Source organism: Homalodisca vitripennis, chromosome 4, assembly GCF_021130785.1.
Source record: "Homalodisca vitripennis isolate AUS2020 chromosome 4, UT_GWSS_2.1, whole genome shotgun sequence".
NCBI classification, from domain to species: Eukaryota; Metazoa; Arthropoda; class Insecta; order Hemiptera; family Cicadellidae; genus Homalodisca; species Homalodisca vitripennis.
Genome location: NC_060210.1, coordinates 175,911,590 through 175,932,500, shown reverse-complemented (window position 1 = coordinate 175,932,500; position 20,911 = coordinate 175,911,590). Strand labels below are relative to the sequence as shown.

The 20,911-nt window shown below is 31.2% G+C and overlaps 1 protein-coding gene across 1 annotated transcript in view; it reads left to right on the top strand.

Moving 5' to 3' along the window:
• LOC124361308 (hemicentin-1-like) overlaps positions 1-20,911 on the top strand; it is a 150,750-nt gene that overhangs the window by 48,211 nt on the left and 81,628 nt on the right. The window contains exons 13-23 of the mRNA XM_046815354.1: positions 265-373; positions 2,296-2,477; positions 4,657-4,807; positions 6,410-6,556; positions 6,846-6,941; positions 8,600-8,751; positions 9,872-9,986; positions 12,982-13,111; positions 14,961-15,085; positions 15,691-15,877; positions 17,891-17,985. Coding sequence (XP_046671310.1) covers positions 265-373; positions 2,296-2,477; positions 4,657-4,807; positions 6,410-6,556; positions 6,846-6,941; positions 8,600-8,751; positions 9,872-9,986; positions 12,982-13,111; positions 14,961-15,085; positions 15,691-15,877; positions 17,891-17,985 — 1,489 coding nt within the window. The remainder of the gene's footprint in view (positions 1-264; positions 374-2,295; positions 2,478-4,656; positions 4,808-6,409; positions 6,557-6,845; positions 6,942-8,599; positions 8,752-9,871; positions 9,987-12,981; positions 13,112-14,960; positions 15,086-15,690; positions 15,878-17,890; positions 17,986-20,911) is intronic.

Sequence of the window (20,911 nt, the reverse complement as noted above, 5' to 3'; positions counted from 1 at the left end):
CTTTTATGACATTGGCATTCAAAAACTTGTAGATCGTTATGACAAGTGTTTACACAAAAGTGGAAATTATGTAGAAAAATAGTGATTGATGTCAGGAATCAAATAAAACTAGTTTTTTGAAAAAATCTGGTGTGGTTTTTTTTAAATAAAAAAACGGACCTTACTTTCCGAATTACCCTCGTAACTAGTGTATGTGAGTGACTCTAATCTTATCAGTTTGTTCTCTTCCAACAATGATTTAGCATTCTGTGTTTTATGAGGCAGGTTCTTGAAGAAAGAAATTATGATTCTCAATGGAGTGTGACTTTGAGGAATTTGCAGAGAAACGATGAAGGAGTGTATTCATGTGAAGCCAAAAATGCTGTGGGAACTGGTCAGTATCATAGTACAGTTCTTTAGGGCCCAGCGACACTGTTTGTTGTGACTGATATCACCTCTATCACTCTGATAACAGACACTGCCGCTGCGAGAGTTAGGCAGTATCTAATGCTGGAAGTGTTATGATACCAGAAGAATCTATCCTTTTTTCAAATATCATATCAAAATATTCCATTACAGTTCAAATTTCAAAAAGTTAAGAAAGGATGTAAATGATGTAATTGTTTCACCACCATTAACTTTAACTTTAGCTCAATGATCAGATTTCATACATTACTCAAGTATCCTAGACTGTCAGTTACAACTACAGAGCAGTCAACATGGGTAGAGGAGGGTATTTCAATATATCTGTTACTGAGGCACTTGGAGCTGGATCCATAATCTTGGTCTGACAAGTTTTGTCAAATTCATATTGTGATCTTGGTCCAAGTTAAGGAAGCATATTTTTTATACTAAGAGTTAACCCTTAAAATACTGAAGAAAAAATTTGGTCTTTGTCCATTTAGCATAGATTTAGTGATTTTTTTAAATTCAGTTTTTGCCTTTGTTAAATTTATTTTCTTATTCTTGAAAGAAGAAATAACAAACACATTTTTTGTTTAAAGTTCTACCATATTTATACGTAGGTGCGTCCTACGGTTATATCAGCATATCGCACCTTGTATCGTAAAAAAAACTTCAAAAAAAGAATAGCATTGTTATTGATTGATTTTTCATGCAACAATTTGCTTTCCGACAGTCATAAATCACTACCTTTATGCATTTCTACACAATCGCAGCATTTTCGTGAATTATAATGTACGCAATAAACTGAAACAAGACAATATGGTTAATTCTGTATGCCGCTTTTATCACAATTCCAATGGCACGGACATATCTGAATACCACACTTTAAAGATGATCACTTAAAGTAAAAATATAACACAACTTGGAGGACTTATAGATGATGGTTTAATCTTGAAATTTCAAAATGAAAGTATGAATTTAACCATATAATAAATTGTACAAATATTTTGAATTTTAAAATTATTAATTAAATATCATAAATTACGTAACAATGTTAATAATTTTTTATTCTTTGGTGAAAGATATTTCATCAATTTAAAAGTTAAATACAGCAAATAGCCAAAGTTAATTTTTTTTTTAGTTTTTGTAGGATTTCTACTTTTTTGTCTGTGATATATTAAATAATATTTTAGCTGCAAATTTTAATCCTGAAACAACAACATTTATATTCATATTACCATGGTCATTGTTTCTAAAATTAATGCTGACTAAAGGGAAACAAAGCCCCCATCCCTGTCTCATCCCCCCATCCAGTCCCTCTTCTAATCCTGACCCAGTGGCCAACTTGAGGTTTTGCCATATTTAAAGTGATATATATATATATATATATATATATATATATATATATATACATACACAGTGATTAAGCATTTAGCTATACTTTATAAATGGCATTCTATCTCGCAAAGTTTACTTGTACAAAACAATTTAGCGTTTATCTCCTGGACAGATATAGAAGGTGCCAAATATTACAGGTTTTACTATAGCCTATACATGTGGTTCAGCAGATTTCCATTTAATAATGTAATTGTAATAAGTACTAATTGTCTTGTATGATATCAAATTTTTATTTAAATTTCTTAATTCATCTCTAGTGATTTATTGTTTTATAATCAATCATTTCTTTTACAACACCAGCATGAGATTCTGACTTCTATTGTTCATTTACATTTGTTTCAATTTAAACAAAAATAGATTTAAAGAATTTACTCAATTTTAAAATGATTAATGAAAGAAAATGTTTTTCAGCATTTATTTAGTAGCAAAAGATAATTCTATGCTGCATTCCCTTATTTAACTCTGCATCTATACTTTGCCAGAAGTTATCATACATTTTTGTTGTTTTGCTAGACACTGGGTCAGTTACACTAAGGTTTGTGGAGATACCGCAAGTGCAAGCTGAGACTGATAGTCTTTCTGTGCGTCAAGGAACCACTGCCTTGCTCAATTGCCTGGTATATGGCACCCCAAGCCCTCGCCTATCCTGGCTCAGGGATTCCACTGACCTTACTCAGCAGCTACCTCGCATTCAGGTCAGAAGAAGCAATGGGTCTGGTGATACAACAAAATAACTTTGACATAATTTAAATAACGTCAATTAAAATAATGGTTTTGCTATTTAACTTGTATAAGTAAAATTGGACTCTTCTTTTCAAATGTAATAACTGTTTTAGAATTGGTTCAAATAATAAGTTTATTTTTCACCATACTCTAAATTACTGGGTACTCCACTCTTTGATCTAAATTGTCACTAGTGATGCTCCCAAACAGATTGAATGAGATTTAAGAGCTTAAACTTTATTTCACACTGATTATATACAGTTGTACTAATTATATATTGTTGCAGCTGTTATGGATATATTTTACAAATGAACATTATATACAGTGTATATATTATAAACATAATAATTTTTGTATAAACATTCAATCACAGAAAGTACTTGTTCTGGCGGAGCAAATACTTTATATATATATATATATATATATATATATATATATATATATATATATATTTTTTTTTTTCTTATATATATATATACTAGCAGTTGCACACGGCTTTGCACACAATTTCCTGTTGAAAACCAGTACACTATATTCACGTATTATTTTTCTATCATATTCTAAACATTCCTGAGATAATTGATAGTCGTGAGCCTCTTGGCCGCATTATAAAGGTATGAACCATATTTCCTGCCTCTATCTTTCGTGGTTTATGCTTTGATAAGTTACTCAGTACAATTAATCTATAGAGATGAACCTCGATAAACTAATTAGGTTATAAAGAATCAAATTCATTATGTTAAAATTAGTTTTCTGTCTAAGACATTTCTAGTATTATTGTGGAGTTTGCCTTGTGGACCGATCAAGAAAATGTATGAAAGAAATCCAATTTTGATCATAAAGCGTCTTCTCTTGGCTCTTTTCATTAACCTTCGATCTAACCAAATTCGATTACCTTATGTGCAAACACGCACGGCTTTGTGGAATGAGGCGTTTTATAACAGCATTTAATAGTATTTTCATTGCATTATATAGTTTATTGACCATTGGTGCAATCTAAACTGAAAATTAGGCAATAACTTCTTCTATGCAATCTACATTACACTACTGATCAAGCACTTTACAATAATAATTTTCTAAATATTAAATGTTTCTGCCTCTTTGACAAACTTCAACTGACAGTATTAACAGCTGTTAAGTATCAGTTCACTTTGTATTATATGTCGTAGCGCAGTCTGCCGGATCCAATGTAAAACACTCCAAAATCAACAACTACTTACAAATGTAAAATTAATTAAAAAAACATTTTCCAGTGGACCAAGTTGTGAATCTAAACCATTTTCGAATTCCATTGAAAACACACATAAAATTTCATCAAAATCGGTCCAGTCGTTTAGGAGGTGTTCAGTCACATACACAGGAACACAAGAAATATATATATATATATATATATATATATATATATATATATATATATATATATAAAGATATATATTTATGTTGTATATATACAACATTAATAATAATTTGTTTGTATCTCAACGTAAATCATTCTTATTATGAAATCATGATAATTTAGTTTAACCCTTTCAGTACAAATGTACCAAATGTTATATGAACTTGCATAAAGTGTTGCTATCCAGTTTACTGGACGGTTAAAAAAATCATACTAAAATTATAAAGTTTATATTTTTAAGTTTATTTTATATCATACCACATCAGAAATAAATGTTCTTTCTGTTAAATTTGTTATATACTGTATAAACATAGCTGATCATTCAGTAGCAGTGACAACAGTCAACAATCAATAAGGAGTTGTTAACAAAATTCCAAAGATATTTTTATTATTGGATATAACTTGATAAAAATAGCTAGATATGTTAAAAATTAAGTCTTCTTTTAGTGTGGCTTGATTTCATTGAGCGTAGGATATATTTTAGTACTTCTTTGAGCATCAATCTTAAAAATTTAAAAAAAACACAGTAACATTTTGGTTTTTTGTTAATTTTCTTATAAATGAAAAAGTTTTTGAATGTATATAATGTTATTCTATGTATTTTTGCACAAAAACAAAACAATATACAAATTTGCTCTTAAATAAAAAAATGTATATTTTTAATCACTGTATGCTAATTGCTAAAAAGAGTTCTGTATTTTTTTGGTAATAACTCTAAAAAACCTTGACATTTTTAACTAGTACTATCCTTTCAGATTCTTGAGAATGGAACATTAGAAATACAAGATACGAATGAAGAAGACTCAGGCCAGTACACTTGTGTGGCCAGGAACAAAGTTGGTGTTGCCAGAGCCTACATTGATTTGGAGGTGGGCTCACCACCTCGCATTGTACATCCTCCTGCAGGTACTAGAGTCAATCTTCAAATAAAATCAGTTGTAATAAATTTAAACACTATCAAATTACCATCAAAATAAAGCTTCAAGTGCATGTCTTACTTTGTATGTATAGTAAAATTATTGCTAATATGAGGCTGTTACATAATAGAAAAGTTCATACAGGTTACTTATTATTGTATTGTGTTGTGTGATTATAGCAATATCCACTACTAGAGGTACCTATGTTGTAGAAAGATTCTGAATAAAATAGTACAATTAAAATCTTAACATACCAATAAATTGACTACTAACAATGTGTAATGTGATTGGAGGTTTATATATTTTGGTAGGAAACACATAATGACATTGTTATTAATATCCAGCATTATTCTTCTTTCAAATGTGTTAAAACGTTAGTTCAATTTTAATTATATTACAGTTTACACATGTTTACAAAATAGGTTACTGACAAAAATTGTATATCCTTATAATATAATTCCAACTTAACTGAAAATCTTTTGCATTATAATATAAATTCTAGCTAAAAATATGATAACCACACATGCAAATAACAATCAAGATTAATTATGCTAAAATTTTTAAAGGCAGATGAATCCATTCACTGAACAGATTGATTCTACTCTTTAAAACTATAATGTTGACATGTTTTCTTAAATATTCTCATCTTAAGTCTATTAACACAACAACCATGTTAATTCAAGCCCAAGCCCAATCATCAATTATTATTATTATTAAACATATTGCATAGCCCACTTATTATATTAGAAATTAAATATATGATAAAGGAATTGGCTATTTAAAAATCATATTCAGTAAGAACCATCTAGAACAGTACTGTAGTATAAGGTGCTTTTAAATATTTTTTATTTTGTTATCTTTTATACCATCACTAGGTACTAAATGGACATAAAGGTCTAAATCGCTGTAGTCAATTGTACGTTACAGAAACATTGAAAGGCGCTACAGTGAAGAGAAGGGGGTTTATCTACTCTAGAACAATTATTGTGTTTAATTGGTCATGTAACAAAAAATTTCCAAACCAAACTTATTAATATTAATAAATTTTATAATTCAATCGACTTAACATGTTATGTTGTTTGATGCCTAACAGCTTAATCTAAAATTTGTCTGTATAAATCTTACAAGACGAGATTATTATGATAATAAGACTAAAAGCTACTGTTAATAAATAAATAAATATATATATATATATATATATATATATATATATATATATTATTTAAACGCATATGTGACAGATATGGCCAAATACAATATAATTGAATCGTAAAAAGTAAGGGCTCTATTGTGTAATGGTAACACATTCACCCGGAAAGTGAGAGATCTGGGTTCGAGTCCCGGTGGAGCAAGTACGATTCAATGTTTATTGAAAAATTATATATATATATATATATATTTATAATTATATATATATATATATATAATTATTATATATATATACGATTATTATATATATATATATATATATATATACGAAATGTTCTCTTTAGTACTAGTAAATGGTTCTTTACCATTGAATATGGTTTCTTGGTTGCAATGGATTCATCCTCTTAGTATATAAGTAAACAATTTTACTTTGGTGTTTTAGACTTGGAAGTGCCAATAGGTAAGAGTGGCAGCATGTTGTGTGCAGCCACTGGCACCCCTGTTCCTCACACAACATGGACACAGCATGGCCAACCTCTACATAACTCCAGGATATTTGTGTCAGACCCTGGAGAGCTTTTCATTAAAGGTACAGAACACTAACTACTGATTGTTTATCTTATCTCCATTAAGTGAAACCATAATAAGCCAATAATATAAATTATTTTGAAATTTTTAGAGAAGATTTTGTGTTTAATTCAGGAATGGCTGTATTATATTTCAGTAACAGTGCAATAGTCTTTCAGTGTTCACAATTCTAACATGGATTTAATATAATACAAACATTTCAAAATGTTAACTGGTTTTATAATTTTTAATTAGTGAAGTATTTGTCCAATCTATGAAAATCGCATAAATTACTTTAAAACATGTTTCAGATGCACAGCTAGAGGATGAAGGGAATTACACATGTACTGTGGAGAACATGTTTGGCAAAGCAACTTATCAGATTGCTGTGAAGGTGACAGGTGTTGGTGAGTTGAGTTTATAACCTATTTCTAACTAAATAATTGTACTATGGAATACTGTTAAGTAATCACAGCAGACTTTTCACTCATGTGCGATGTTATAAACACACACATTATTGTACCCACACAAAGAGACTGTATCACCAAGGCTTTCAAATTCAAATTCAAATTCAAATTCAAAACAATCTTTATTTACCATTTGCACATTACATTACAAGAATAAATATACAAATATAAACGGTGTCAATAGTATGAACTTAGATTTAAGAACTAAATACATAAGTTAATTTGCGAAAACAGTATGTATATAAACAAAAGTATAATTAATATTTAACTAATAATCTATAGTTTATTCCACACTGCTCTCAAAAAACTCATTAAATGAGTATAATGTTTTGTCAACAAGATATTCTTTTAGTTTTAATCTGAACAATTTGACATTAGGAATGCTTTTGATATTTTCGGGGATACTATTGTAAAACTTTACTCCAGCAACTAATGGGTTTTTTCTCTTAAATTCTAATTTTAATTTTGGTACTGCCAACTGGTTTCGATTTCTAGTCAAGTAGCCATGTGATGATCCCAATACAGGAAGTCTATCCCCAGCTTTCCTAACATGGTAGCCCCAGCTTTCCTTTGCCTTGTTGTGGTAGTCACTCTTGTCTGTGTAGAGATTTACATAAACTTTTATGTACATTATTTTACATAATCTCATGCACAGAGTGTTCACAAAACATTTCTTAACTACACAAGGAGGAGTGAAAATTAATGATTAACAGTACTGACTTAATGACTGTGCTGCTTAAACATTTATATAATTGATGGACTCTTTAGATGTAAGGAAGATCATCACATTATTGTTTAGATAGGATTGCTTAACCCTTAAAGTGCAGAAGAAAATTTGTCTTGGGTTCAATTAGTGCCCATTTAGAGAAAAAATTCAATTTTTGCCACAGTATAAATAAATTAAATTTATGTCAGAAGAAAATATAACAAGCAAAACATTTTTTTAATTCTTCTGGTACTACTGACAACATTATATATGTAAACACGTATATGTAAGTGTGCTGTACGGATACACCCACATGCTGCACCACACATCATCAAACAAAACGATGATAAAAGAATATCACTGGTTATTGATTTACTTTTGGCATGACACAATCAAATTTGCTTCCCAAAAGTTATAAATCAATAATTTTAGCCATTTCAACACATCCACAGTACTTTTATGAATTATAATACACACAATAAAGCAAAATGAGACAGTACGGATATTCCTGTATGCCACGTTTAGCTCAATATCGATGGTAGCGACATATCCGTATGCCACACTTTAACTCTTAATAACCTGTAGAGTTATGAATGGCCAGTGAAATGGAACTGCTTAAACATTTATGTAATTTATGGATACAAGGTGTAAGGAGAATCATTACATAGCTCTTTGTGTGTTTACCATGGTAGTGTAAAATAGTAGAACTATCCCAGAATATAAAATAAAAACATTTAATCCATATTTTCTAGTGTAACTCTTATTCCAATTGGAATGCCTCCTCATTACAGTCTAGAAATTTAGAAAGTTCTTTTCTTCATGGACAGTTTTCTTTATAGTTCTTTGTATTTTACATCAATGTTGTAGTTTAAACTTTTAATCTTGATTTCAGTTGTTCCGAAACTGATGGCAGAGAGTCTACCTTCAAGTACAAAAGCCTTGTTAGGTCATACCATTCAGCTGCCCTGTCCTGTACTAGAGGGTAACCCTTCACCTTCTAGGCAATGGTACAAAGATGGTGTTCTACTAGAAGAAGCTTCCAATGTAATTTTATTAAATATTACTTCTCTAACTAAAAACTTTACATGTTTGCTGTGTTGTGTCGTTAAATTTTGTAATCTTTCTCATATTGCAACATGAGTGACTCATAAAGGTGCATTATTTCAGTGTGATACGGTTCATTAGTGATTCATGAAAATGGTGGACTTTGGCTGCTGATAGTTTAATGAGGTCAGCACTAGGGTTTTCTACATGATATTGGTGGTGCTACTAGAGTGTGTTCTGTTAAGGAGTGCCACTGTATATGATACACTTTTAACTGTCATTAAGTCATCTGCAGCACTACTGTATGTATAATGCAGCAACACTATTCATATTCAATTAGACTAGTTATGTTGTCTACTTACAAGTTGTATGGGTATAAATTTTATGAAAGTTCCAAAATGTAACAAACATAAAGATCTACCTTGTAGCTTAGAAGTTAATGCAATAACATATCAGACAGCAACATCAGCTGAAATGGCCATTAATAAGGGATACAACTGAGCATGTCTGAGTCATGGATGATTCGTGCCACATACAAGAAATAACTGTTATTAAAATAATTCATGTATGACATAAGCCCCAGGTGGCTCATACATAATAATACTTTTCATTGTAATAATTAATTATAAAATATACTTATCTCCATTTCAGTCCCTAATTAAATCAGAAAAAAAAAACAGTTAAAATAGAACAAAAATAGAATTGGTTTGGTGAAATCTGGGGTTTATAACTAAAATTGTACTATGAGTTACTGGTGAACATGTCACAGTGAACATGTTATTGCATTTTAGGGAAAATGGTGAACAGAATTTACAGTATAAAATGTAGTTGCAATAGGGAATTCATAGGCGCGACAAGAATATCAGTGTTAGAATAAAAGAATACAAAAAAAAAACACAAGAAAGTGGCTAGCAGAAAGGTAAAAAAATTATTACTGAATGAATTTGGATGAAGCCAACATAACACATGGGGACCTCATTTCTTTTAAAGGAAATCAATCAAGGCTTCATACATTAAATTAGCAGACCAACTGATAAGTGAACAAATGTCCCATGTATAAATAATTTTTAAATGTGAATGAAACCAATTAAAGTGGTAATGTGATTCTCTCTGATTCCAGAGTGATGGTAGCCTGCTGCTGTCTAATGTGACCACTGAGGATGCTGGGCAGTACCAGTGTGTGGTGTCTAATGTGGGTGGCCAAGACTCCATCAGCACAACTCTCAACATCTTGGGTCAGTACCTTTAAACAGTTATTTAGAACAAATCAATACAGAATGCCACTAATTAGTGTCAGTTGTTGTTCATACTATCAAAGTACACTTATTAATTTGTGATTTTCTAGAGGATTTTTTTGTGGGGTGGAAGAAAAATTTCTAATTAGTACAATATTTATTTTTCTGGAATTAAGTAAAGAGCAAAAAGCATAATTTTTATATGAAAATAAATTGTTTCTTCAGTATAAGTTATTTGATACATATTATCCTTGTAAGAATGAATAGTAATTTTTCTTTGCATCTGACACATACTAGATATTACTTCAACAAAATTTATTGGAAACTGTACTTATTAAATATTGTCTCATACCAACAAACTATCACATGTAAGTAATGGAATACCAGAGAATAAATTGTAAAAATGTGCCTCTGGAAAACTTTCAGAGGCATGTCTTTACCACTCACTATGCATCCAAACACACACACTTACATAAATATGAGGTGTGGCTAGAAAATAACAGGATTTAGGCTGAAAACAGTTTTACTTGCAGATATTTACAATTTGATGCTGTCCCACTGTCCCCTTCAATGTACTTCCCTCATCACTGTACACTTGCTGTAACATTAAAAATGTTTCACTTGCAGATTTTCCAACTTTGAAAAGAAATTTGTTGTTTACTCGCTGTTCTTTCTGGATACTCAAAATGTTTCTGATATAAAACCAAAAAGTTAACTGGTGCTGTGGGTGGAATATGTACAGGAGCCAGACAAAACACAAAGAGGTGTGGGAAAGGGGTCACGTGATTGGCTGTACAATATTTAGTGTTATTGTGCTCGTTTTGTGGCTCCGCCAATACTGATCTGGTTATTTTCTAGCCATACCTTGTATATACACAGACAAGACATATGACATTAACTGTCAAGTCCTATGAATAAATATTTATAGTCCAATAGTTAGTTAACTAATGAATATACTATTACAATTATTTGGTATTATTTTTCAAATATAGTTTTAAATACCAATGTAAAGAGAGCCACCGTTAATGGAGTTCATATGTCAATGAAGCTCACTTGTTGTGAGGCTGGGGTTTCATTGTCTAGCTTCAACCCTTGCAATATTGGTGAAATTACTAAAATAATCTTATCAATGAAAAATAAAACCTCATTAGGATGGGATGAAATACCTATCAAGTTGATAAAAGCCACTGTTCATATAATATCAAGGCCTCTCACATTAATTATCAACCAATGTCTGAGAGAAGGAGTTTTCCCAGAAAAATTGAAATATTCACAAATATCACCAGTTTTTAAGAAAGGCTCAAAAAAGGATTTAAGCAATTATCGCCCCATATCAGTTTTAAGTAATCTGTCAAAAATATTTGAAAAAGTAATTAACTTAAGACTTGTAAATTATTTTGAAAATAATCACTTACTTTACAGTAAACAGTTTGGTTTTCGCAAAAATGTTGGGACAAGGTCAGCTCTCACAGAATTTACAAATGAGGTGATGGTGGCACTTGACAGGTCGCAGGCTACAGCGGGTGTTTTCTGTGACCTGTCTAAGGCCTTCGACTGCGTGGACCATGGAGTATTGTTACTCAAATTAAACGATTACGGTATAAAAGAAAATTGCTTTAGTCTGTTGAAATCCTATCTCACAAATCGAAAACAAAGAACTGTTATATATTGGATAACAATTCAAAATTTTTTTCTAATTGGAAGGATATATCTACAGGTGTCCCTCAAGGTTCTATTTTGGGTCCCCTTTTATTTTTAATTTATGTTAATGACCTACCAAAAGCCATAGATAGAGACCTAATCTTGTTTGCCGACGATACAACAGCATTAGTTAAAAACAGATTAAATACTGAGCTCCCTGACTCAATTTCAGATGTATCTAATGCTATGGATTCTTGGTTTAGTGCTAATGGTTTAAAACTAAACATTGATAAAACCCAAATTATAAAATTCTCATTAAGGAAAACGGCTGAAACTTTAAATGTTCCAAAATTTAGTACCTTCTCATAAATTTCTGGGAGTATTTTTTTGACGAAAACCTTAGTTGGAAAGTACATGTAGAAAATGTTGTAAAAAAGATTAGGTCAATATCTTTTGTATTTTTGCATATGAGAGACTGTGTCCCCTTGATACCATAAAAATTATTTATCATGCATACGTAGAGTCAATCCTGAGATACGGTATAGTTCTGTGGGGCCAATCCTCAAATATCAAGTATGTTTTAAATATCCAAAAAAGAATAATTCGCATAGTTACAAACTCCAACCCACGTAGTTCATGTAGAACTCATTTTGTGAATTTAAAAATTTTAACAGTAATAGGATTGTACATCCATGAAATTTTAACTTATATTCACTTTGAAAAAAAATGCTTTGCCAGACCATCTCAGGTTTCAGCATAATTATAATACAAGAAATGGCCTCGTTTTAAGATATCCATCCCATCGCTTAGCTCTTTTTCAAAAAAGTCCTATATATGCGGGGTTGAAGCTGTACAATGGTTTACCTGCGGCATATAAGGAAATGAACCAAAAAGAGTTCAAAGAAAAATTGAAAAATGAACTATTGAACACAGCATTTTATTCATTACAAGAATATTTTGAAAGTGATTTGTATCTTGGTTTTTAGGATAAGTATTTTTATTTTCTCTGTAATTGTAAATTGATACTAATTGACCTTATTAATTTTTTATAAGGTTTGACGATGCACCTGTTTTTCTATGTGTATGTACATATTGTAAACGTCTTGTGCAAATAAAGTATGTCTAATGTCTAATGTCTAATGTCTAATGTCTTACATCCTGTTTTCTCATTTGTTGATCCTACTTTACAATATTTCTTTGTAGTAGCTAAAGTGTTTAGATCTTTTTAAATTTAGATGTAGCAGTAAATTCCTTTGCATGTAAAAGTAGATATACTGACTTTGATTAAAGAACGATCTGAAAAAATACCTGAAAACTTAGTGTGAAACTTTTAATTCAAAGAAACTGTTTCTAGTACCTCCCCGGATTCTGAGCGAGGGAGGTGATATGAAGGCTGTGGAGGGCAGCTCTTTGTCTCTCCCTTGTGTCACGACTGGTCAGCCCTTGCCCTCTGTGTCCTGGATATGGCATGGAAGACGTTTTCAGTGAGTACTACACTCATTTCCACTCTTCCCATTCTTTGCAATGTACTAGTAGTTTAATACAGTGTTGGGAAAATTCTTCTGTTAAAAATTAATACCAAAAGTGTTCTAGTACTTCATTAACTATTTATAATATTAATCAGCTTTAGAATTATTCATTTTAATAGTAGTTTCAGTATTGTATGAGCTAGAAATAGATGTAGCAGAACAGCAATTTCAAAAATAATATTGTAAAAATTAATGGTTAAGTTTTTTTGTGGTTGTTGGTTGAGCATTAACAAGGCATATCACTCAGGTGACTGGAAAATTGTTTTTTCTGCCTGTCTGTCTACATGATATTGGAGAATGAATAGACCAATGAACTTGAAAGTGTGCATTGCATTTTCTTTCGCCATTTTGAAACCATTGGAGATATGGCAAAACTTCAAATACAGAAATGTTTGTTTCCTATTAAACTGTAGTTTGTTGTGTAACATTGCATAGGTACTATTTAAAACGTTTCACTCAAGGAGGTTCTTTCCAATGTTTAGTTTTGTTTTAGTGTGTAGGATTGGGAAAAAAGTGTTTTACTTTATGCTTTGTAGAAAGGGGGAATCACTATGAATACTAGATAGAAGTGTTGTTTTCTTACAATGTATGGATATGTTATTGTAAAATCAGGGGTACAAACAGTTTTTTATGTTATGATTCACTCTACAGATATAGCTAATTGTAAATAAAATCATTTTGGGCTACAATTAAATGGGTTTAGAGACCATAAAATATATTTTAGTTGCAATTTTGTTAAAACAAAATTAATTTAAGAATATTTAAATAATTGTTGCACTTTATGAAGGATTAAATGATCTTTTAGATATTTGCAATTGAGGTAAAACAGTATATAGTAACACGTGCACGCACACACACACATACATATTTATATTTACATGTGTAAATTTTCCCCGAATTGGTTTTTGTCACATTGTATCTGAAAACAAAAGTAATTTATTTATATGTGCAAAACTTATTATTTGTAATTACAACATAATCTGCTACTAAATAAAACAAAAATTACAAGAATTGAATGAACTTTTATCAAAATATAAAGAAAAATTACAGTAGTAAACCGTCTATGCCACTAGTGTGATCAGATGTTTTCCCGAATGAAACACTTACTATTTATAGTATGTACTAACATTATACAGAGTAACATATTATGAAAGAAATTCTACAGAAAAGTATTGCATTACAAGAATAACAGTGTTATTCAATTAAGAAACAAGGGGGCGAACTAAACACCTTTACAAGTATGGAGACAAGTGAACAAAGACAACAATTGAAGACAAACAGCTATTACAGCATCTTGATATAGAGTCAGCACAAGTCATATTGTATGATAATTAACTACAAGGAATGACATCAGACATTATATTGGTTCTACAAATAATAAAATACAAAATGAATATCATCAGTATTATAAAGCAAAAAGAGCGATAGATCAACCACTTGGTCCTTTTTGCATAGTAAAGTGCAAGCGAGAGGTCACCCACTTGTCCTCAAAGACTTAAGATTAGATGTAACATGACCTGTATTACATTTAAAACTATGCCTCAAAAGTGTTTTTTTTAGGACATTGTAACAGATTTTAAAATAATTTCCATGAGCTCTTTTCAGTTCAAAAATATGGATGCAAGTTGAAATAGAGATTCTATTTCAATTTGTGTATCAAATATAGGTAGGTAGTCACCCAGGTAGTATGATACACTCTGTATATTAATTGCTTGAAAATTAATTAATTTCAAGTTTATGTTTTTGTTGATATCTTTAGTAAAATAATTAAGACTAATTACTTATGAAGTGTTTAATGTGTCAGATCTGAACAGGAAGGTTCCTCACTTGATCTCCACAACCTCACTTTCCTCAACAGTGGCACATACACCTGCTTGGCCATCAGTCCCGCTGGCACAGATTCAATATCAGTTCAGCTTGACGTTTTAGGTTAGTTTCTCTTTTGATAACTGTATTAAGTTTTAGCTCTCTATTTTGTGACATCATACTGTTGTATTTATATTTCATTTTATATATCTATACCTAAAATTGTGCTTGCCCTGTACTCAATATATATATATATATATATATATATATATATATAAAATTGTTAAAAATATATCCATATAGCTTTAATAAATTAGCTATTCTGTAAAATGATTTCAGAATAAATATTATCGGTACTATTTGATTTTTTTTATATACTTTCACACGCTTACTATATTATTAAAGATATTACATGATTTCCTACTATAGAGGCATTGATATTTGGTAGACATACAAAAATACAGTAAAGACAATCATGTCTCTGTTGAATATATCATTTGCATGATGTACAGTGCAGTGGTATTGATTATTTAAAAATATTGAAAAAATAATATTTATGTTTCAGTTCCCCTAAAATTTCACAGTGGAAGGAGAATGTTACAGCCAGTGAAGGCCAATACACTCAACTAGAATGTCACATAACAGCTAACCCTCCAGCTAACATCTCGTGGTATCATGAGCAGAGATTACTTCCTTACCACTCCAACATTGTCAGGTTGGTGTAACAGATCAGGAATGTCACATAACAGCTAACCCTCCAGCTAACATCTCGTGGTATCATGAGCAGAGACCACCACTCCAACATTGTCAGGTTGGTGTAACAGATCAGGAATGTCACATAACAGCTAACCCTCCAGCTAACATCTCGTGGTATCATGAGCAGAGATTACTCCCTTACCACTCCAACATTGTCAGGTTGGTGTAACAGATCAGGAATGTCACATAACAGCTAACCCTCCAGCTAACATCTCGTGGTATCATGAGCAGAGATTACTCCCTTACCACTCCAACATTGTCAGGTTGGTGTAACAGATCAGGAATGTCACATAACAGCTAACCCTCCAGCTAACATCTCGTGGTATCATGAGCAGAGACCACACTCCAACATTGTCAGGTTGGTGTAACAGATTAGGAATGTTACAAAACACCTAACCCTTCAGTTAACATCTCATGGACTCACGAGTAGAGATTACTCCCTTATCTCTCCAACATTATCAGATTGGTGTAACAGATTAGGGTTTACCAAAAGTATTCACTTATTTACATATTAACATATAGTTTACATTATTGACTAATTCACCCAGAATAATACACCTTACATGAGGTTCTTTCCCACATTTATTAAAATCAATCAGCAAAACACCTTTCTAATGCCAAAAGACAGTGCACGTAATTTTTGTGTGCAGACATTGTCGTTTTTAATTTTTGTTTCTTCGGGGATTGCATGTGTTGCCCACTCCGTTGACTGCTGTTTGGATTCCGATGTGACATGATGGACCCAAGTTTCATCACTTGTCACAATTTTGTTTAAAACATCCTCACCATCATCACTGTACCATTTGAGAAAAGTCAAAGCACTTCCGAGTCTCTTGGTTTTGTACACGTCAGTGAGTATTTCTGGAACACAGCTTGCGATAACCTAAGCAGTCCGTAACAATTTCATACAAAAGAGTGTGTGAAATTTTTTGAAATCATCAGATAGCGTTGTCATGGTGAACCATCTGTTCTCTTGGATTTTTTCACCAACTGTCCTTGCCAGATCATTGGTGACAAGAGAAGGCCAACCGCTCCGATTCTCATCATGCACATTTGTGACCGCCATTGAACATTCTAACCTACTTTCTCATCATTCCTTCACTCATCGCGTCTTCCCCGTAAACATCTCAAAGTTGATGATAAAGTTCAGCCAGTTTCACATTCTTTGCGTTCAAAAATCTTATTACTGAATGAATATCACAATCGGCGGGATCACTAATTGTCTTAAACATTTTAAACTTTCAGAGAAAACTGAAAACACAACGTAGAACAACTAAAATGGCGTGAGTCGATAATCAGTGAACAAGGACGAGTAGTGCATATGCATGAAACACGATTGCAGCGCTACGGCGGCAATAAAATGAAACGGTACTTACTTTCTGAACACGCCTTGTATATATCCCACTATAACTGTTGACTTATTTGTATGGTTAACGTTTTCAAGCTCTCCTGACAGAATTTCTATGGCATTGTCAATTTGCACCAAGAGGTCTATAGATCCCTAGAAGATGTATAATTTCTTTATTTTGAGTTATTTTGAAAAGAGCAGTTTCACAGACCAATTCAGATTCTTCTCCACTAATGCTAATGAGTATAGCAGATTTTTCAAGGCTTGCTTTATACACCCTGCTACACCCCCTATTTATGTGGTTTTTTTCTTGGATAAACACTTTAACCATATATAGGTTAACATGAAATGGTATGGATTGCTTTTAGGCATCTGGATTATATTTATATTATATATTTATTCATTAAAATTGTTGTAATTAATGAATGAAAGCAGATAATATGTTACTGTATGATAGAACAAAATGATTTCAATCAATTTCATCTGTACACAAGCAAACAAACCTATAACCGTTTGTTTCCTTCACTAAAGCCATTGTTAAATATATTAAATTTAATACAAACAAGCATTCAATAAAAAGTTAAAATTAAATAATCACAGAAGTATATTGCTCACAATTAACAATAACACACAAATTTTTTATTTTTTTTATAAGTTTTTATTAGGTACTTGATGTAATGTTTCAAAAGTGAAATATTTGATAAGGTACTGAGTTAAAAATTAGACAAATTGGCACAACAAAGCATGAAGTTTCATTAGTTCCTACTGTTAAGATTATTGCTAAAATCCTTACAGAGTAACGTATTATCATACTGTACTTTTAGGTTTGCTGTCAACAAGACCATGGAGGGCCAGTACAAGTGTGTGGCTGAGAACGAGGTAGGCTCCTCTACTCAGCTTGTCAACCTTTTTGTTCCAGGTAATTTATTTACACTTTTTTAAGTTGTCTCTAAGTACAAAAATGAGGTAGTGAGGTAATTACATCCTAACCCACTGTTTTGTGAGTCAGTCAAGCACCATGAGAGCATGTTGGTGCACCAGAATGACGTTGGTGCATCTGCACATCTCTCACCTGGAGATCCATTAAATTTTCTTTAATGGCTGGCTTCAAATGGCTCATGAATATATTTGAGTAATATTTGCTGTTTATTATTTATTGCTATTATCTTTTAAAGTTTCAAGCAAGGAAGTAAACACTGGTCAGCTAGAGCAGTGTTTACCAATCATTAAGTCTTGACCATTTTTGAACTGCTCTACTCACTTGTTGATATTGCTGTGGTTCATACAACTATCAACAACTTCAACAATTGATATTATTTAATACTCAGGTTTAAACAAATTTGCCATCTCTTTTTTATCGAACCAATTTCCTTACATTACCATTATTGGATGTGTAATTAAATTGTCTAAGAAAACAAATTAGACCTACCATACAAAACACAAAACCTTTTTTGACATATGCCATGCCATTTTTAAGATAAAACTTTTTTTAATTAATTTTTTCTGCAATTAGGTCTTTAGGTAAGTACCAAATTTCAACTTATTACAAAAAGCTGTTCTCAAATTAAGAATTTTTAAGTCAAAATAAAACAAAACAAAATGACGGTTGTTTGGGTGATTATTGAGTTACAAAAGTTTGAATATGATATTTTGATTTATTTTTGGTTCAGGAATGATATCTGAAATAGTTGTAGAGAGTTATGGGGCAATCTGTATAAATTTAATGAAATATACAAGTTCTTAACTTAACTTTTTACTTACCCTTAGTCATATACTTTTATCTACAGTAACTGAGAAATTGTGGCAGAATAATAGAAGGATATGATTTTAGATTGACAAGTTTATATAAAGTAGCTAAATTATTAAGATAGACAAACAGTTACTAGAATTTTAAAATGTATTAAATAATTTCATTTCAAAATAAAGGAATCTAAAAGCTGTTTACTATTTTGTGTTATTAGTAGAGACTAATAACACAAAATCCAAATTTAAATTTGGCATTATTTATTTTGCTTAATTCAATCCTCTAAACTCCCCATGAAGAAAGTTAATAATGAGTGTACATTTATATACAGAATACTTAAAAATAAACTATAATTAACAGCTAAACAAATCAAAGTATTTTATTGAGTCATAACAACAGTGTATGTGTTTTCTGCAAAATAATATTGTTATGCTTTTTCTATAGCCTATAAAGAAACAAAAATAGTAACTTTCAAATATAGTTTCTTCCAAATTGTGGAAGCTCTTTACACTTAAATTACACTGCAATATAATAAGGTCAAAAAGAAGATACAGCTACCGGACCGATAGTTGAAAAAGAGATATAATTTGATGTCAATTACCAAGTTGGTGAGCGATAAACTTACCAATTGATGAAGAGATCAGCTGAGCTAACAACAACAGTGGTGGACTTGCTCCTAAATATTCCCATAATCCTAAATTATCAATATTTTTAAATAACTTTTTGAAGAAAGCAAATTTTTTAGAACAATATTGTATTTAATGACTATGGATGTTTATAAATGAGGAGTACACTACAAATAGGATGAGCATAAATTTCTTTGTTGAGTTTATGTTGGTAAAGCAATTGAAAGTTGTAAGGGGGGTGTTTTATACAAAAAAGGATGATTGTATAGCTGTAATAAAACTTTGTAATAACATTATACTCTACAATAAGAATGAAAGTCTGCTTCTCCACTGCAACAGAGATTAGAGTCTTTCCAGTTGTTAGCAATACACTGTCACATGACTTTGTTTAGGTTCCAGTTGATGCCTGTTATTGTCTTGAGGATGTTAGCTGTTCTTTTATGTAAAATAATTTTAGGCAGATAACATTGAGGGGAAAAGCGCTTTGAAAAGTGATAGTAAGTGATTGTGAATGTATTAATAAATCTGTGAATGTATGTACAAAGACAAGAAAATGTCATTGACGTTCCAGTTATGTCATGAAGAAAACATGTTGCACTCATGAAACTGAACCTGTTGTGATTGTAAATGACAAATGTTTTCAAAGACTGTATAAGGACAATGTAAAAAGATTTGAATGTTAAGTTTACCTCAGTTCTCCTTTCTCTTAGTGCATCATTTGGAATCTGACACTGTAACAGACTTGACTCCTGGATGTTCTTCTGAAGAGATCCAAAAAAGTCAACAATGAAAAGTTGAAAATGAACTCTACATCGTTTCGGTATCAGAGACAACTGAGTTTTCTACACCTAACGTAGCTATGATTGGAGGGGTTGATTCAATTTGAATGTTGAGTTTAGCTAAATGGAATGAAGATGAATGGGAACGTATGTGTAAAAGAGATTATTAATAGCATTTCATCTAACAATGAGCAGTCGTTGCATCTAGCAGCTCTGATAAACAAAAATGTAAAAAAATGCATCAACTTTACCTTGCTGGCAGCTATCCTCATGTTTCTTATGAGTACTATTACAAAGTATTTGTAACACAATTTAATTTAGGTTTTGGTTTCCCTTGCAGTGAGTGATACTTATAGTAGTCGTGATAAATTTAAAGCTGAGGTCAAATATCTTCACAGTTTATCATACCAATATTTGAAAAATTTCTCAAAAAACATATACATCCATGTTATGTTTTAATTAAGGGAGAATCCTCTCACGTAAAGCACAAAAAAGATAAGAATCATGATCTTTTTTTTATCTTTTTGTTTAAGAAAATATGAATACCTTGTTATATTTTTATTTTTTGAAGAGGAGGCAATTTTGTACGGTTTTTAAGTTTTTTTAACCATTGCATGATTTATTGATAGTGGTCCAAACCTTAAATTTTACTGTAGCTAAAAATTTAGTTTATGTGAAGCTCATACTTTTGGAATT